Source organism: Anomaloglossus baeobatrachus, chromosome 5 (genome assembly GCF_048569485.1).
Source record: "Anomaloglossus baeobatrachus isolate aAnoBae1 chromosome 5, aAnoBae1.hap1, whole genome shotgun sequence".
In the NCBI taxonomy this organism is placed as follows: domain Eukaryota; kingdom Metazoa; phylum Chordata; class Amphibia; order Anura; family Aromobatidae; genus Anomaloglossus; species Anomaloglossus baeobatrachus.
The window spans coordinates 54895607-54914432 of NC_134357.1; the positions used below are offsets into that span (position 1 = coordinate 54895607).

Genomic DNA, 18826 nt, shown 5'->3' on the forward strand with positions numbered 1-18826 from the left:
AACAACTAAAAAATGGTCCAGGACATTCAGCAACAACCAGCGACCTCACAGCACGGGCCAGGTTGTTGCTGGATGTCACACACAGCGACATCACTAGCAACATCGCTGCTACGTCACAAAAGTCGTTCCTCAGCAGCGATGTTGCTTAGTAAGACATGGCCTTAAGGCTAGTTTCACACGTGCGTTGGACGGCTTCCACAGCATTGCGTTGTGTGACGGATGCAACAGATGTGTTGCATATAGTGGCACAACGGATGCTACGGATCGTACCAAACAACGGAAAGCTTGTTTTTTTCCCCTTCTTTACAGTTTTACCGGCAGCAGACTATTGTGAACGATCAGCTGAGCATTCTCACATGCCGGTGGCCGGGCGCTCAGCTGATCGGTCGGCCGCCGAGAATGTGTGCGGGGGGGGCGGAGTACGGAGAGGGTGGAGCCGAGCAGGCCATGGCGCTGACAGGTGAGTGTGCGTGTGCATGTGTGTGTGTACATACATGCGGAGTGTAGGGCGGGAGGGGGCGGAGCCAAGCGTGGAAGTGTCGGGCTCCCTGCACACGTAGCGAGGGTAAATATCGGCAAAGCACTTTGCTTGGTTACCCAATATTTACCTTGGTTACGAGTGCAGGGAGCCAGAGAGAGCATGCGCAGTGAAATCCTACGGATTGCGCTGCTCAAAAAAACGTTACATGCTGCGTTCCTCCCGCCCGGCGCAGCGTCAAAATAAAGACGCTGCGTCGTCCAGCAGCTGCAACGCTGACACTTGCGTTATAGTGCGTCGTCCATACAAGTCTATGGAGAATAGCGCAGTGCGTTAACGGACTGTGCTATTCTCCATAGTGACGGACTGCGCTGAACGTAAGTGTGAAAGTAGCCTTACGATGGAGAATAATGAGCGTCAGTGACCATCCTCACTCATCTCTACGGTCTGACACTACGGCGGCCGGCCCGGGACATTCTATGCAGGCTCCATATTTCCTAGGAATACTCCTTTCACTGCGGATGACGGAGTGTAATGAGCCTCAACAACTATCCTCACTCGTCTCTCTACAGTCAGAGACTACGGCGGCCGGGCAGGGCCATTTTCCGCCTGATCCGGAGTAATCTCCGCGGCAGACAGCGCCACCTGCCGGTCTCATACTGACAGCGCGCGGCTCTGATGACAGAGGACGTGACGGCACCAGGAAGCGCCCCGCCTGTTCTGTACGTCAATTCCGCTTTCATAACATCGCGAGACAATCTGGGAAGAAGAACGTTGTTTTGGTCGCAGGCCGAGGACGGTCGGTCGCTTTCGCCGCTGCTGGCTGTTGTTAGTACGGAAGCCTGAAGGGGCCGCTCCGTTAGAAGTCGCAAGTGGCTGCGTCCCCAGGATGGAGGCGGCAGAAGAGGAAGACATCTGCCGGGTGTGCCGCTCGGAGGGCACCGCGGAGAAGCCCCTGTACCACCCGTGTGTGTGCACCGGCAGCATAAAGTTCATCCATCAGGAGTGCCTGCTGCAATGGCTGAAGCACAGCAGGAAGGAGTACTGCGAGCTGTGTAAGCACAGATTTGCCTTCACCCCCATCTACTCCCCGGACATGCCGTCCCGGCTGCCCATCCAGGACATCTGCACCGGACTAGTCACCAGCATTGGCACCGCCATCCGGTACTGGTTCCACTATACGCTGGTGGCGTTTGCGTGGCTGGGCGTGGTGCCGCTGACGGCCTGCCGCATCTACAAGTGCTTGTTCACCGGCTCGGTCAGCTCGCTCCTCACCCTGCCCCTGGACATGCTCTCCACGGAGAACCTGCTGGCGGACTGCCTCCAGGGCGTCTTCGTGGTCACCTGCACGCTCTGCGCCTTCATAAGCCTGGTCTGGCTGCGAGAGCAGATCGTCCACGGCGGAGCGCCCCTGTGGCTGGAGCAGAACTTCCCCCAGCCGCAGAATGGCGCGGGCCAGCCGAACGAAGCTCAGGCCGCCGGCAATGTGGCCGTGGAGAACGCGGCCGTTGACCCTCCCGCCGTCCCTCCTGTAGAAAACGTGGTTGTGGGTGAAAATCCCGATCAGGCGGAAGATGAAGAAGAAGATAACGAAGACGACGCCGTTCTCGAAGACGCGGCCGACGTCAACAACGGCGCCCAGGACGACATGAACTGGAACGCCCTGGAGTGGGACCGGGCGGCGGAGGAGCTGACCTGGGAGCGGATGCTGGGCCTGGACGGCTCGTTGGTCTTCCTGGAGCACGTCTTCTGGGTGGTGTCGCTGAACACACTCTTCATCCTGGTGTTTGCCTTCTGTCCTTACCACATCGGACACTTCTCCGTCGTCGGACTGGGATTTGACGGCTACGTGAAGGCCTCACACTTCGAAGGGCTTCTCACAACCATAGTGGGCTACGTTCTGCTGGCCGTCACACTGATCCTCTGCCACAGCCTGGCCGCAGTTATCAAGTTTCAGCGCTCCAGACGGATATTGGGCATCTGCTACATCGTGGTGAAGGTTTCTCTACTGGTCGTGGTGGAGATCGGCGTTTTCCCCCTGATTTGTGGCTGGTGGTTGGACATTTGCTCGTTGGAAATGTTCGATGCCTCTCTGAAAGATCGAGAACTGAGCTTCCAGTCTGCTCCGGGAACAACCATGTTTCTTCACTGGCTGGTCGGGATGGTTTATGTTTTTTACTTTGCATCTTTCATCCTGCTTCTACGAGAGGTGCTCAGACCGGGGGTTCTGTGGTTTCTCCGAAATTTGAACGATCCAGATTTTAATCCAGTCCAGGAAATGATCCACCTGCCGATCTACAGACACGTCCGGAGGTTTCTGCTGTCGGTGATCGTCTTTGGATCTATCGTGATACTGATGCTTTGGCTTCCCATTCGTATTATGAAGCACGTGCTGCCGACCTTCTTACCGTACAACGTGATGTTATACAGCGACGCCCCCGTCAGTGAGCTGTCCTTGGAGCTGCTGCTCCTCCAGGTTGTTCTCCCGGCTTTATTGGAGCAAGGACATACTCGACAATGGCTAAAAGGACTGGTCAGGGCTTGGACTGTAACGGTCGGCTTTCTACTGGACTTGCACTCTTATCTTCTCGGAGACCAAGAGGAGACTGATAACCAAGCGAATCAACAGGCCGCCAACAATCCGCTTATCCGAAACAATGCCATCCCCGTGGTTGGCGAAGGTCTGCATGCGGCTCATCAAGCCATTTTACAACAAGGAGGCCCTGTAGGCTTTCAGCCGTACCATAAACCAGTCAGATTTCCTCTCCGGATATTTTTATTGATCATTTTCATGTGCATCACGTTACTGATCGCTAGTTTATTTTGCCTGACTCTACCAGTTTATGTAGGGCGCTGGTTAATGTCATTTTGGACTGGGACTGCAAAAATCCATGAGTTGTACACGGCCGCCTGCGGCCTCTACGTATGCTGGCTATCAATCAGAGCCTTAACTGTACTGGTCGCATGGATGCCACAAGGACGGCATGTGATCCTGCTAAAGGTTAAAGAGTGGTCCCTGACCATCATGAAGACCGTGATCGTGGCTCTCCTGCTGGCCGGTGTTGTCCCTCTCCTCCTTGGTCTTTTATTTGAACTGATTATTGTTGCACCTCTCCGCGTCCCTCTGGATCAGACGCCACTTTTTTATCCATGGCAGGACTGGGCACTCGGCGTCTTGCATGCAAAGATAATTGCGGCCATAACTCTAATGGGACCTCAGTGGTGGTTGAAAGCGGTAATAGAACAGGTCTACGCCAACGGAATCCGCAACATCGACCTCCACTTCATACTGGGTAAACTGGCCGCTCCAGTCATCGCTGTCCTTCTGCTGTCGCTGTGTATACCTTACATTATTTCTGCCACCATTGTACTGTTGGTCGGTGTAACCTACGAAATGCAGAATCTAGTTCAGCGACGCATCTACCCCTTCTTGCTGATGGTGGTGATATTAATGGGTGTGCTGTCTTTCCAAATCCGACAGTTCAAGCGGCTTTATGAACACATTAAGAACGACAAGTACCTTGTTGGTCAACGCCTTGTGAATTATGAGCGCAAATCTGGAAAATCTAAAACTTCGCCTTTAACGTTTCCTTCTCATTTGGCACGGGAGTGAAATGGACAAAAAAATACTTTTTTATGGCTGGAATCACACGAGCAGTTTTTGATGTAGTTTTTTTTTTTTCTGAAGCTCGATATACCGTCATTTTTTTTTTTTGTTTTTTTTTTTTTAAGGTGAACCCCAAATTTAGAGAGAGAAAAATGGTAACGTTTTGGTGAAAATGGGGTCCGTCTTACAACCGGATTATTTCTTACTGGGGGGAGGGGGGAGAGCGGTCACAGGGAGGTAGGGGTGGTGGAGTAGGTGCAGTGAATGTCTCGACTATGCTGTGGACGCTGTGAGGCAGGAGCCATGCACGATGATTGTAGGTAACAAAATGTCGGTGGTGCGGGCTTCAAAGAAATGGCGCCCAGAGTCTACGCATGCGCGGATTGAGCTCTGGGGTTAATGAGCCAAGATCTCAACTGCACATAACGCCACCTCCAGGCACCATTTTCCTTAAGTACGCTGCTGCGAAGATCAATGGGCCGGAGGCGGCTCGTGGGCAGTTGAGCTCTGTCGTCATTAAGCGGAGTTCAATCTGTGCACACGCCGACTTCGGGAGCCATTTCTTTGAAGCCTGCACCGCCAACATGTTCTTTAGTCACTGGGGATGGTTCCTGACTCTCCGGGATACTCTCGGTATCTCTACTCCTGCCACCGATATCTGACCCTGCTCCACCGCACTCCGCCACTCCCGGTAAGGTACAACCAGATTAGAAAATGCACCCCCCATTTTTTTCTCTCAAACTTTTGGGAGGAAAAATGCATCTTATAATCTGAAAAATACGGTAAATGCAGAAGAAAGGAGGAGCGTGTGCACATGGATCTTGTACACAGCGGACGTTTTGGATAGAGAATGCTGCGTATTAAAGTAGCAGTATTGAGGCTTAGGTTTTCTTCATTCACAATCTGTAATGTAAATAGTGTGGCGCTGTGGATTTTTATTCTGCAGCTTTTAGTCCGACTTCATACATCCAATTGACGGTCCAAGAACAGAACGGCACCGGGTCTCCTGACGTGAACTCAACAGCTGCAAATGCATAAATTAGGCTGTGGGTTCGGGTCAGGAGACCTGCAGCCGGGTCTGTACTCGGACTATGAATGTCGGATATGTAAAGCCAAACTATAGGTATACATCACTCTTTGCAATGCATTTCCACAACAAAGTTGTCCACGAGAAATTTCTGCAACTGACAATTTCTATTCTTTGAAAGGGACATTTTGTTTTTGGTAGCAAGTGCATGGATTTCTACAAGTTCAGCTTAAATGAATGGGACAGGTGCAGAAATTCCTGCAAAACATCTGCCATGTGCCAGTCCACCCATGGGGCTTGTTCACATGTTGCGTTCTTGCAGCAACCCTCCCCCCCCCACAGCGTTTTATTGTCCTAGCAAAGGGAATGATACTTCTGAAATCTGCACACAGCATGCCAATTTTTATTTTATTTTTTATTTTTTGCAATGCTTTTCACCCACTTAACTAGGGGGAAAAAACGCTTATATTATGCAGCATTTTATTGTAGGGAGACGTGCATTTTGTTGCAAAAATGGTGATTACTGCAAAATATATAAAATTATATATATATATATATATATATATATATATATATATATATATATATATATATATATATATATATATATATATATATATATATATATATAAATCAGTTTTGGAGCAGAAACTGAACGGAAACTCTCACAATACTCCTCCAAACGTTGAAGATTCTGCTCCCAAAACTTTGTAATAAGATTCTGCGCACACATACTGTTGTGCTGAAAGAAATGACGTGCTGTAGAATTTAAGGGGTTGTCCACTACTTTTACAGTGGTGGCCTATCCTTAGGATAGATTATCAATGTTTGATTGGCCTGGGTCTGACACCCGGCACCTACGCCGATCAATTGTTCATGGTCCCGGAAGCGGCGGCAGGCAGCCGGAAATGCTCAGTTCTGGAGCTGCTCCGTCTGCTGATAGTGACCACAGCCGGGTACTGCACATCCATCTTATATTGATTTGAATGGGAGGTGGATGTGCGTGCAGTACCCGGACGCGGCCGCTATCAGAAGACTGAGCAACTCCGGAACTAAGCATTTCTATCTGCCTGCTGCCGCCGCCGGGACCTAGAACATCTGATCGGTGGGGGTGCAGGGTGTCTGACCCTGGCTGATCAGACATTGATGACCTATCCTATGGATAGGCCATCAGTGTAAAAGTAGTGGACAACCCCTTTAATACTGCTCATATCTGCAAGGAAAAAATAAGCAGCATGAGGTTTCAGAAGTCTCACTCACTTTGAATGTACAGTCAAATGTTGTGTTTTTAGGTGAAAAAAAAAAATTGCAAAATGTGAACAAGCTTTTAGGCTGGTTTTGCACCATCATGAATCGCGTTCTGAGCTCGGACTGACCCCTTATCTCCTGACCCGAAAGCAACAGTGTCAGACTGTTGGGTTCTGCTCCGTACTCAGACGCGTGAATCCCTCCTACCTTTTCTATTTCCTATTTTATTTTAATCTATTCTGACTTCAGTTTAAAAAAAAAAAAACCTGCATCAGTAACTGCACGTGTGATCCCAGCCGTATGGCATACCTCCAGGAACTCCGGCTGATAACTTTTTTTTTTTTTTTTAGAGGAATGTATTAGCATTGGTGATCAACAGCACAGTACCCGTAATGTTAGAAGTTTGAAACTGCTCAAATGCATTGCCATCATCACCATCACTGAAATTGTGTGGACATTGTATACCAGAGTGGATAAATGTGAGATATCTAAGTGTTTTGTCAGTATCTTCATTGTAAATTTTAAAAATGATATAAATTTATTAAAAACTGCAAAGCAGCGTGATCATAGAAGCAGATCCTGGTTATTGCTGCCACCAAGTGCGGGGCGGAAAATGCTGAAATGCAAGAATTGTCTGCAGCACTTTCTAGCAAATTTCTTTCATTTTATGTGACATTATTAGCTTTATGTTCTGTAGTATGTGATATCTATGGTAAAGTATAATTATATACATTTTTTGTAAACTTGGGCAATATTCCCTCAACCATGTGACGTCCAGTTCTTTCTCAGACAGCACATGGACCCATGATTTAATTGATCCATACACATGTCCATTGTAGGAAACAGATCAATATCTCCATGATGTATAGTGATGACTGAGCACTACTATGTTCGGGTGCTTGGTACTCATAACTAGTGATGAGCGGGCACTACCATGCTCAGGTGCTCAGTACTCGTAACTAGTGATGAGCGGGCACTACCATGCTCAGGTGCTCAGTACTCGTAACTAGTGATGAGCGAGCACTACCATGCTCAGGTGCTCAGTACTTGTAACTAGTGATGAGCGGGCACTACCATGCTCGGGTGCTCTGTACTCGTAATTAGTGATGAGCGGGCACTACCATGCTCGGGTGCTCTGTACTCGTAACTAGTGATGAGCGAGCACTACCATGCTCAGGTGCTCAGTACTTGTAACTAGTGATGAGCGGGCACTACCATGCTCGGGTGCTCTGTACTCGTAATTAGTGATGAGCGGGCACTACCATACTCAGGTGCTCAGTACTCGTAACTAGTGATGAGCGAGCACTACCATACTCAGGTGCTCAGTACTCGTAACTAGTGATGAGCGAGCACTACCATACTCAGGTGCTCGGCTCTCCTAATGAGCAGTCAGACACTCATATGGGCTAGACTCAAGTACGAAGTATAATAAAAGTCAAAGGGAAATTGAAGCATTTTTCCAGAAGCTTTCCAAAAAAAATGTTCGTGTTCCATATTGACTTCCATTATACTCGGGCACTCGAGTCTAGCCCATAGGAGTGTCCAATCTGCTCGTTACGAGAACTGATCATGGTAGTGCTCGCTCGTCACGAGTACAGAGCACTGGAGCATGGTAGTGGCCTGCTCATCACTAGTTACCAGTACTGAGCATCCGAGCATGGTAGTGCTCGCTCACCACTAGTTACCAGTACTGAGCACCCGAGCATGGTAGTGCTCGCTCATCGCTAGTTACGAGGACTGAGCACCCGAGCATGGTAGTGCTCGCTCATCGCTAGTTACGAGGACTGAGCACCCGTGCATGGTAGTGCTCGCTCATCGCTAGTTACGAGTACTGAGCACCCGAGCATGGTAGTGCTCGCTCATCGCTAGTTACGAGTACTGAGCACCCGAGCATGGTAGTGCTCGCTCATCGCTAGTTACGAGTACTGAGCACCCGTGCATGGTAGTGCTCACTCATTACTCGCGTCCTGTTCTTATATTTGTTTTTCAGATCAGTCTCGGCCATTTAAGTCTATGGGGATAAACATATAAAACATAATATTAAAAAAAAAAAACTTCAATTTTTTTCCTTTTTGTGTTTTAATTTTAATCTGTTTTTCACCCATCCATCATTGAGTCAATGCATAAATAAAAGTTCAGCCGGGGTGCCGGCTTCAGTGTTTAGAAACATGAGAAACTGATAATCGGTAAACAAAAAATTGTTCATTGTACACCAATGAAAAAAATAGTGATGTGTGATGGCAGCCAGGGGCTATATTGACACATCCGTGTGTGTGTGTGTGTGTGTGTGTGTGTGTGTGTGTGTGTGTGTGTGTGTGCGCCTCCATCCGTGAGAAGCTTTTATTTTATTTATTTTTTTTTCCTCGGGCAGTAATCTTATGGACTCTGTGTTGCCTCAGTATTTTTGCTCATTTTTTATTTTTTTACTGGGGGAATCTTTCTTCCCAACCCAATGAAAAGACACCTTGAAGTTTTCATATTTTTAAGTAACAGAATCACAAGACATGGAATTTAAATTGAAAATTTTCTGCTCCCCGTAGACTTTAATGGCCGAGTCTGATGTGCAAACACGGATCAGAATAGGGTTTGCTGCATCTCACGGATCTCACACTCAGAGATGTCATATTTTAACTTTAAGGCCATGGGCAGACATTGAGTATTTCAGGTTTTTTTCCCTCTGTATTTGTAGCCAAATTCAGGAGTGGGTGATAAATACAGAAGTGCACGTTGTGTTTCTATGATACTTTTCCTCTGATTCTTCCACTCCTGGTTTTGGGTACAAATACTGAGGTAAAAACTCACCAAATACTAAACATGTGCACATGGCCTTAATACTGAGGTAAAAAACTCACCAAATGCTAAACGTGTGCACGTCGCCTTAATACTGAGGTAAAAAACTCACCAAATGCTAAACGTGTGCACGTCGCCTTAATACTGAGGTAAAAAACTCGCCAAATACTGAACATGTGCACATGGCCTTAATACTGAGGTAAAAAACTCACCAAATGTTAAACGTGTGCACGTCGCCTTTAATACTGAGGTAAAAAACTCACCAAATGCTAAACGTGTGCACGTCGCCTTAATACTGAGGTAAAAAACTCGCCAAATACTGAACATGTGCACATGGCCTTAATACTGAGGTAAAAAACTCACCAAATGTTAAACGTGTGCACGTCGCCTTAATACTGAGGTAAAAAACTCGCCAAATACTGAACATGTGCACATGGCCTTAATACTGAGGTAAAAAAATCACCAAATATTCAGCTTGTGCACGGGACTTTAATACTGAGGTAAAAAGCTCACCAAACACTCTGGTTGTGCATGTGACTTTAATACTGAGGTAAAAAAAGTCACCAAATCTTCAACGTGTGCACGTGGGCTTACAAATAGTGAGCTAAAAAAACGCACCAAATACTCAACGTGTGCACGTGGCCTGAGAATCCTTCAACTCTGGTTCCCTGTGCTCTCTGAGATAAAATGGGACGAGACAGGAGCATTTTATACAGATGTGTACCTTCATTTAAGGGCCCTTTGGCGAGTGTAAGACTGTTGATTTTGTTTTTTTGCCCCTGTTACACAACACCCAGACCTTTCCTGGTTCATCAGCTTCAGAGTTGGCGCCCTGTAAAAGCCCATACTGCTGTTTTGTTTTTGATCCCATGGGAGGTCTTTGTGTTCCTGCCATGATATGGCCCCAAAAAAGCACCTGTATTATGCTTCTCTGAAAATGGCCAACAAGTAATAACGATTTTATGGAATAGGGCAGATTGTAGCTTCCTAGAAAACCCAGAATGTCTTTTTTATTTTTATAGAAGGACAGCTTATCAATTTTGATTGCAAAAAGAAATGGTTTGTGCCAAATATTTGAGGTAATCTCCCAGTTGCTTGAGGTCCAACCACTGATCTCGGCAACAGGGCTTTAAAGAGCTTTGTCTAAATGGAGCGGAGGTTGAGCATGTGCATCTCAAGTCTACTCACTCTTTAGGTGGCTGAGCGCCATCCTCTGCTTTTCCTGTCACAGTATAAATGGAGCGGAGGTCGAGCATGTCCATCTCTACTTCAATCCCTCTTTATGTGACTGCCAGAGTACTTTGCTTTTCCCATCAGTTCTACAGAGAATACATGGAGCAGAGGTGCGCATGCTCGACCTGCACTCCATTTGTCAGGCTTTTTTAGAGCATCACTCTTGGGATCTGACGAGTTTCCATTGTTTGGACGTCCCAACAATTGGGATGTTATTTCCGGGGTCCAAAGTTAGTACAAACTTTTTCCCTTTTTTTTTTTTTTTTTTTTTTTTTCTCTCTCTCTACTAGGGAATATAAATTATTGTTGAAAGACCTCAGAACAATGAAATAATACTGAGACTGATACCCCGAGCACCTGTTCAGACGCCATCCCCAACGGTCTGCGCTTCCTGATCCTTCTCAAGACATGAAAAATGCGGCTCAGCCTCCCCCTGGCTGCTGAAACGGGTCCCCGCTCTCCTTTCCCGACACTTCACATGCGTCTAAAGGGATCGGGAAGCACAGACCAGTAGGAATGAGAACTTTTTCTTCTTTCTTTTTTCCCTGAGGCCTTTACCCAATAATCTTTATTCATAAGAAAACCCTTTTAATGTAACCCCCATGTGAGGAGGCTGCAGGAGCAATGATCACTTGTTTCTAGGTTCTATAAGCTTATCAGGACACCTTCAGCATATCGGCATTGTTGAGGTTTTTTTTTTTTTTTGTTACTCTAATGTGAAATTTGTAAATAATTCACATTTAGGACTGAATATTTTCGTCCTCATTGCATTTTGCCATAAAGCCTGGCTAAGCCTGTGTAATACATGGAAACTGATGAGGGATCTGTCAGTGATGGACTAAATCCGGCCTCATAGTTGGGCGCTCAATGGAGATAAGGTATATTGAAGGGCAGTGTTCCCCAACGCCAGTCCTCAGGAGCCTCCGTGAGGGCATGTTTTCAGGATTTTGTTAGTGTTGTACAGATGATAATTTAAAGCAGTGTTTCCCAAACTCCAGTCCTCACGACCCCACACAAGCCATGTTTTCAGGATTTCCTTAACATTGAATAAGTGATTGGATCATTATCAAGGCATCACCTGTGCAATACTAGGGAAATCCTGAAAACGTGACCTGTTGGGGGGCCGTGAGGACTGGAATTTAGGAACCACTGATTTAAAGTGAACCTGTCAGGCGCAATATGCACCCAGGACTACAGGCAGTTTTGGGTGTAAATTTCTAATCCCTGCCTAACTGTCCCTGTATCTAGTAGCATAGATGAAGAGATCTTTAGAAAAAGTATTTCTAAAGATCCTTTATGATATGCTAATGAGGCCAGAGATTAGTCGCAAGAGCGTTATTTCCCCTGACTAGTCCGCCCTCTTAACATGTTAGCACGCCCACAGGGATGTGCTAACATCCTATTCAATGCCTATTGCTCAGCTTAATCAGTGGTGATGCGTGTACCTATGTCCTTTGTCACCGCTTCAGATGCCGGATTTAGGGTCAGTGCGCATGATCAGTATACCCGGCACTTCCGGTCAGGCACACTATGAAGCCGGGTGTACGCGTCCCGGCTTCAGAGAGCTCTAGTGCACATGACCAGAAGTGATGGGACTTCTGATCATGCGCACTGACCGTAAACCCAGGGTCTGAAATGATGCGAGCGGACACAGGTACGCGCGTCACTGCCGATGACGCTGGCATTGAATAACATGTTAGCACGCCCATAAAGGTATGTTAAGAGGGCATAAATCAAATAGCAATAAGGGGGTTTCTTAAATCTCAAAAGAGACACAAATACAGTAAAACTTAACATTTATTAAGAATTCAATAAGAAGTGAACAGGGTCACTAGTAAAACGTGAATATTAAGAGTAAACACATATGGTGCCTGATCACCAAGCTCAAATGGACCAGCACCAATATGTGAGGCACACAAACACACCCATATGTGCAAAGACCATAAACAATGGCCACGCACAACCCAAAGCCAAACCTATCGAGGGACCGCCTCCAACAGGTGGACTGTGGGAAAATGTAATTGGAAGGTGAATAACCTAAAACAATTTTTGCAGCCTAGGCCATCTTTACCATAGATGGATCCTGCCAAAAAAGAAAGGTCTCACCAAATCAGACGGGCTCATCAATGCACCAAAACCTGGGACTTCATGACTTCCAAACATATCATGTAACGTCCTTCCTTGTTTTTTTTCAGATGCAGATTAATACTCCTGACGCGTTTCGATAACTCTTCAGGCAAGTCATCATCATTATCAAATGCTCTGCATTCTGTCAGTGCACCAGAATGCTACTGACCATAATTTATAGATGCCCTTGCTGGACGCATGTGTCCTTCACACCATGACAGATTGGCGGCACATTTGAATCTGTCATGGTGTGAAGGACACATGCGTCCAGCAAGGGCGTCTATAAATTATGGTCAGTAGCATTCTGGTGCACTGACAGAATGCAGAGCATTTGATAATGATGATGACTTCCCTGAAGAGTTATCAAAACGCGTCGGGAGTATTAATCTGCATCTGAAAAAAAACAAGGAAGGAGGTTACATGATATGTTTGGAAGTCATGAAGTCCCAGGTTTTGGTGCATTGATGAGCCCGTCTGATTTGGCGAGACCTTTCTTTTTTGGCAGGATCCATCTATGGTAAAGATGGCTTCCTAGGCTAGAAACATTGTTTTAGGTTATTCACCTTCCCATTACATTTTCCCACAGCCCACCTGTTGGAGGCGGTCCCTCGATAGGTTTGGCTTTGGGTTGTGCATGGCCATTGTTTAAGGTCTTTGCACGTATGGGTATGTTTGTGTGCCTCACATATTGGTGCTGGTCCGTTGGAGCTTGGTGATCAGGCACCATATGTGTTTACTCTTTTAATATTCACGTTTTACTAGTGACCCTGTTCACTTCTTATTGAATCTAATATATAAAGCTGTATGTGTGTATGTCCGGGATTGGAATCTGCACCGTCGCAGCTACAGCCACAAAATTTTGCACACTCACACGTCTGGACCCCGAAAGCGTCATAGGCTATGTTTTGAGGGGAAATTTTAACCCCGCGCTTTACAATTATTCTCCAAAAAACCTGCCTCCATTAAAGCGAATGGAGCTGGGAGCCACAGTGCAGCCAGAACTTCAGAAGAATGCACAGCCACGCCCTTATATGGAATGTTGGCGTGTCACAATGCAGCCAGGGAAAGAGGCAGACACAGACAGGGTAAGAAACAGACATAGACAGGGTAAGAGACAGACACAGAGACAAAGAGACAGACTGACAGGGAAAGAGACAGGTTAAGAGAGACACAGGGAAAGAGAGGGGCAGAGACAGACTGAAAGAAACAGCGAAAGTGACAGATAAACAGAGGGAAAAAGATTGAGACAGATGGAGAAAGAGACAGTCAGAGACAGACAGGGAAAGAGACTGACCGACAAAGAGAGAGATAGAGACAGAGATATGTATACAGAGGGGGAGACAGACAGAGAATGGGAGATAAACAGAGACAGTTACTATCCCAGGCAGCGGATATTGTGTGCGGAATAAATTTTTGTTAATACATTCTATTTTGTTAACAGTTATTAACCCGGGTGAAGCCGGGTAGTACAGCTAGTTCTTAATAAATGTTAAGTTTTACTGTATTTGTGTCTCTTTTGAGATTTGAGTAAGAAACCCCCTTATTGCTATTTGATTTATACTTCCTATCTGAGGGCCTATACATAAGGTATTTTTGCTATTATATTTATGTTAAGAGGGCAGAAAAATGCATGATCTTACAGTTCCAGCAAATAGAACAGGATTTATAGAAATCTTGTGTCCACTCTTTTATTTCTGTATTTTTTTTTTTCACCACAGGGGCTAGTTTGAAATCTGCAACATGTACATTTTTCTTGAAACACGGAAATGAGAAGTCTTTAAATTTTGCAAATTAGTAGAAAAAAACCATCTCATGAAGTCAAAAATCATGCTATATAAATATTTATTGTAGCAATGCTTCAATACAGTATAATGCAGACATAGTCAAATAATCAAGACTGTCTGCATTATACTGTCTTGAAGCATTGTTACAATAAATATTTAGCATGATTTTTGGCTTCATGAGATGTTTTTTTCTACTAATTTGCAAAATTTAAAGACTTCTCATTTCCGTGTTTCTATATTCCTTGAAGTTGTTGCATTATATGCGCCATGAGATGTGCCCTAGGTCCCTGTTTTCTAGTCCTATGTAAACTTTTCTTGTAGTAAATGTTTTATTTGCAGATTTTTTCCATCAACCTAAATGGGACGAAGAAAATCCGCAATTCTGAAAAGCACATGCGTTTTTATTGCATTTTCACAGCAGAAACGCAATAAAGTGCACAAAAAGCTCATGTTCTCAATGAAAATAGTTTTAGTAAAGCTAAATATCATCGTATCAAAAACAAGGCAGTGCTAGTTACAAAAAAATGACATAAAAAAAGAGACAAACCGCAGCAGAAAAAAACGCAGTGAACAATGGGAAGTAACCAACATTACCAAATGGGTGCACAAAACCTGCAACATCAAATACTCATCATGGGAACGTGGCCTTAGGGAGAGAACTTTTTATTTTATTATAGTACAATGACCATTGTCCTGATACCTAAATTTTGGGTACGCGTAGAGTAATCTCTAATGCAGCATATACTCCCTAGATCAGACGCCTTCTATCTCGCTTGCTCCTGAATATTCTCAGCCACATTGATTTTTTTCCTCCTGTAATAAAAAGTACCGTAATCTCTGTTAATTAAATAATTAACCAGCCGATCATAAAGTCTTGTGGAAAGTGTGTGAGTGACGTTTTCATGATGGTTTAATGTTTAGTCAGCCGGTCACTTTACTATTATAACTAAAGGTCCATGTGTCCCACAAGATCACTGTGAGCCAGCGTTCCTAAGGATGCAGGATAATCTGCAGTGTGAACAGGCTGTTATCACTTCTTTGGACTGGTAACGTGGTATTTTGTGGTGCTCAAAAGATTATCATTCTTTGCAGGACATCGTCCTGCATATAAAGAACTTGCGCTGTCGAGAACCATAGCAGCGTATGTGCACCGATCTATTACAGATCGTTCAGTGCCATCGTTACTCACAGTCTGCCTGTGGAAATGGACTGTTAAGCAGGCGTTGATCAATAGTAATGTGCAATCACTACCATACTCGGGTGCTGGGTACTCGTAATTAGTGATGAGTGAGGACTACCATGCTCAGGTGCTCCGTACTCGTAACTAGTGATGAGCAGGCACTACCATGCTCGAGTACTTAGTACTCGTAGCCAGTGATGAGTGAGAACTACCATGCTCTGGTCCTTGGTACTCGTAACTAGTGATGAGTGAGCAATACCATGCTCGTATAGTCAGTATTCATTAAGAGCAGTTGGATGCTTGGATGAGTGTGACTCGAGCACACAAATATAATGGAAGTCAAGGCAGAACTCAAGATTTGTTCTGGGAAATCAGCCATACTTACCACTTGAATCCACCTCCGTCTTCAGCAAAGCTCCAGTGGTCTCTACCAGAGTGGGAGTGATGGCATCCTGACCTTCAGTCAATCAGTCATATCTGGTGTTCATGGTGTCATCACTTCCAGTCTGGCGGGAAGAGAGGATTTGAGTGATGGGTATGGCTTATTTTAGAAGGATGGCTGGGTCATATCAAAGTGGTTGTCCAAGCAAACTAAAATTTTGCTCAGGGAATGGGATATGCAAAAAATATACTCCATCACACTCACCTACCGGCACCCAACTGGTTCCAGCTCAGGCCGCTCTGTGGTCTGCAAAGAGGTAGGAAGTGGTGATGTTACCATTTCACCAAACCGTTGGACCGCTGCTATTTGTGATCGACTGCAGAGGTCAGATGACTTAGGATCAATGCTGCTCAAGTCATCTGACTGCTACAGGCAATCACAACCACAGTGATCCCTGCGTGTCAGTAGGTGACTGATTTATTTTTTACATATCATGTTCAATAGGAAAAATTGTATTTTCTGACAACCCCTTTAACCTTTAGTAACTGAGCAGGAAACCCCTTTAAATCTACACCAGGATAGCCTTTGGGATGCTTCTATCATCTGTATAGACAGCGCAGCAAGGGTCTGTGCTTTGTGGCAGAAGCCGAAAAGTGTCAGTAGACTAATATGTTCTCTAGTAAAAGAGGGTACAGTCCTCTGCTTACGGGAGAGCTGCACACATAATTTGACCAGTTGCTTTCCAAAAATGCTTATTAAGGCAAAGGGAGCAAAACTGTTTTGGGAAAATCCATTTAAAAAATTATTTTAAGCCCGTAATACATGAATGTAAAGGCGGACAATCCATTTTAATCAAGGTAGCTCAGTGGTTAGCATTGTACGGTGGCTCAGTGGTTAACATTGTTGCTTTGTAGCACTGGGGTCCTGGGTTCAAATCCTTTCCAAGGACAAAATCTAAAAGTAGTTTGTATGTCCTCCCTGTGTCTGTGTGGGTTTCCTTTCGGGTTTTCCGGTTTCCTTCCACATTACAAAAACATACTGATAGGTAATAGATTTTGAGCCCCCTCTACCCCAAAATAGGACGTCATCAGAGGGGCAGCACCAGGGTCACTTACCACAGCTTCTATCAGCCCCAGCCCCTAATGACGTCTAAAGTCAATCCCAGTGAAGCTGATGGAGGCAGGGAGAAGTGTCCACAGATTTTATTACCGGTGCCACACTTTTGTCCACGCTACCTCATTCATTGAATGAGACTTCATCAGGGGACGGTGATAGAAGCAGGGTGAGTGACAGCAGCGCCGTCTCACAGCTTCAATCACCACCCTGAAATAAACAGTCATCAGGGGGCAGCGCTGTCCATCACCCTGCTGGTATCACTGTCCCCTAATGATGTCTCATTTCAGGGAACGAGGCAGTGGGGACAGAAAAATTGTGGCATGGAGAACTGACTATCTGCTGTCGCCTCTCCCTGTCACGATCCTCATGAATGATTCTTGACATCATCAGGGGACGGCTGTGAAAGAAGCTGTGGTAAATGGTCCACAGCGCCTCCCGCTGGTGACGGCCTATTTCAAGGAGGGTCATAAATCCTCCCCCCATTATCAAAACCTGTGCAAAGGAAAAGTAGAGGAGTTGCCTGATGACACCAATCGGGAGACTCATTTCATTTTTAAGACCTAAAATCTGCCTTGTTACTTTTGTTGCCTTAGATGAGGATAGGAGGCAGAATAAAATGCTGGTGTGGATGTCACCATAAACCCGCATTTGTTACATGCGGACTCCTTGTGAATATCTTACTATCAGAGTGAAATTCTGAGGCCTCCCTGCACTAGAGCATATCGCAGATTGGATTTCCATGAAGATTTTTCATCTACACGCGTATTTTAAAACCCCAGCTATTTGTTTTGAGCTGTAAATTGCTTTGGAAAATGCAGATAATCTGCCATGTGTGAACATGACCTTTGTATAATTCAGGGTCCATGGTCCTGATGGGTCAGAATCCTGCTGGGAGCAGAACATTTTGGTACCACGAGCTGATATAACTTAGTAAAGTAAGCAAAGCCGCTATCAAAACATTGAACGAGTGCTGTAAGGTGCAATGGAGAACACAAGAAATACCTCCCCCATCTATGTTCTTTATCTATAAGCTTAAATCCTTGCAGTTCTTTCTAATGTTTGGGTATTACCCAAATAAATGTTTACAAATTGGCTGCACTGCTGGAAAGAAGGTATTCTTTCAGGGGCATTTTTTTTTTTTTTACTTAAATGTATGTATTTGGGGCCAACTAAAGATTGTATGTCTGGAACACCAATGGTGTGAACATGGTGCAAGACTCAAAAACAGAACTATGCAATAGGATAAAGAGTTGCACACAAGTTACACATAGGTTAGGGACCCCAAAAATAGAGATTACCTTGGCATTGGTTTGGGGCTCTTTTGCAGTGATCAATACAATGGCTAAATATCTCTCATTCCTATTCATAGCAGTTATGCATATACCATTTTCATGTTTTTCACTTTTTTCAGATAGTCCATTGTATTTTTCAGTCTAGTATTCCCATAGCCGTTCTGCTTTTCATCATTGCCATATACATTATGACTTGTCTGCAACTCTTTAACCTATTGTATTTGGGGCTAAACATCTTTGCAATTGAGTTTCATTAAGTTTTGCAACTATTGTCTTTTAAGGCTGCTTACACGCATCAGTTTTTTGCCATCTGGCACAATCCGGCAAAAACCTGAAAAAACGGATCCAGCATTTGTTGCAGCCAGATCCGTTTTTTCCCCCATAGACTTCTATTAGCGCCGGATTGTGCCAGATGGCCTTGCATTCCATCCAGCTTTCGCAAAATTTGCTTGTCCGGCGGCCGGATGGAACGCTGAGGGAAATGTTTTTTGTCTCCGGCGAAAAACTGTATCGCGCCGAACAGCGCTTTTTTTTTTTATAATGGAAGCCTATGAACGCCGGA

The 18826-nt window shown here is 45.3% G+C and overlaps 1 protein-coding gene across 1 annotated transcript; it reads left to right on the top strand.

The window, feature by feature from the left end:
- Nucleotides 1-1234: 1234 nt before the first annotated feature.
- MARCHF6 (membrane associated ring-CH-type finger 6) lies at nt 1235-4124 on the top strand. The gene has a single exon (XM_075348517.1). It carries the CDS (start codon nt 1368-1370, stop codon nt 4089-4091), a length of 2724 nt encoding a protein of 907 aa, XP_075204632.1. The 5' UTR covers nt 1235-1367; the 3' UTR covers nt 4092-4124.
- Nucleotides 4125-18826: the final 14702 nt, after the last annotated feature.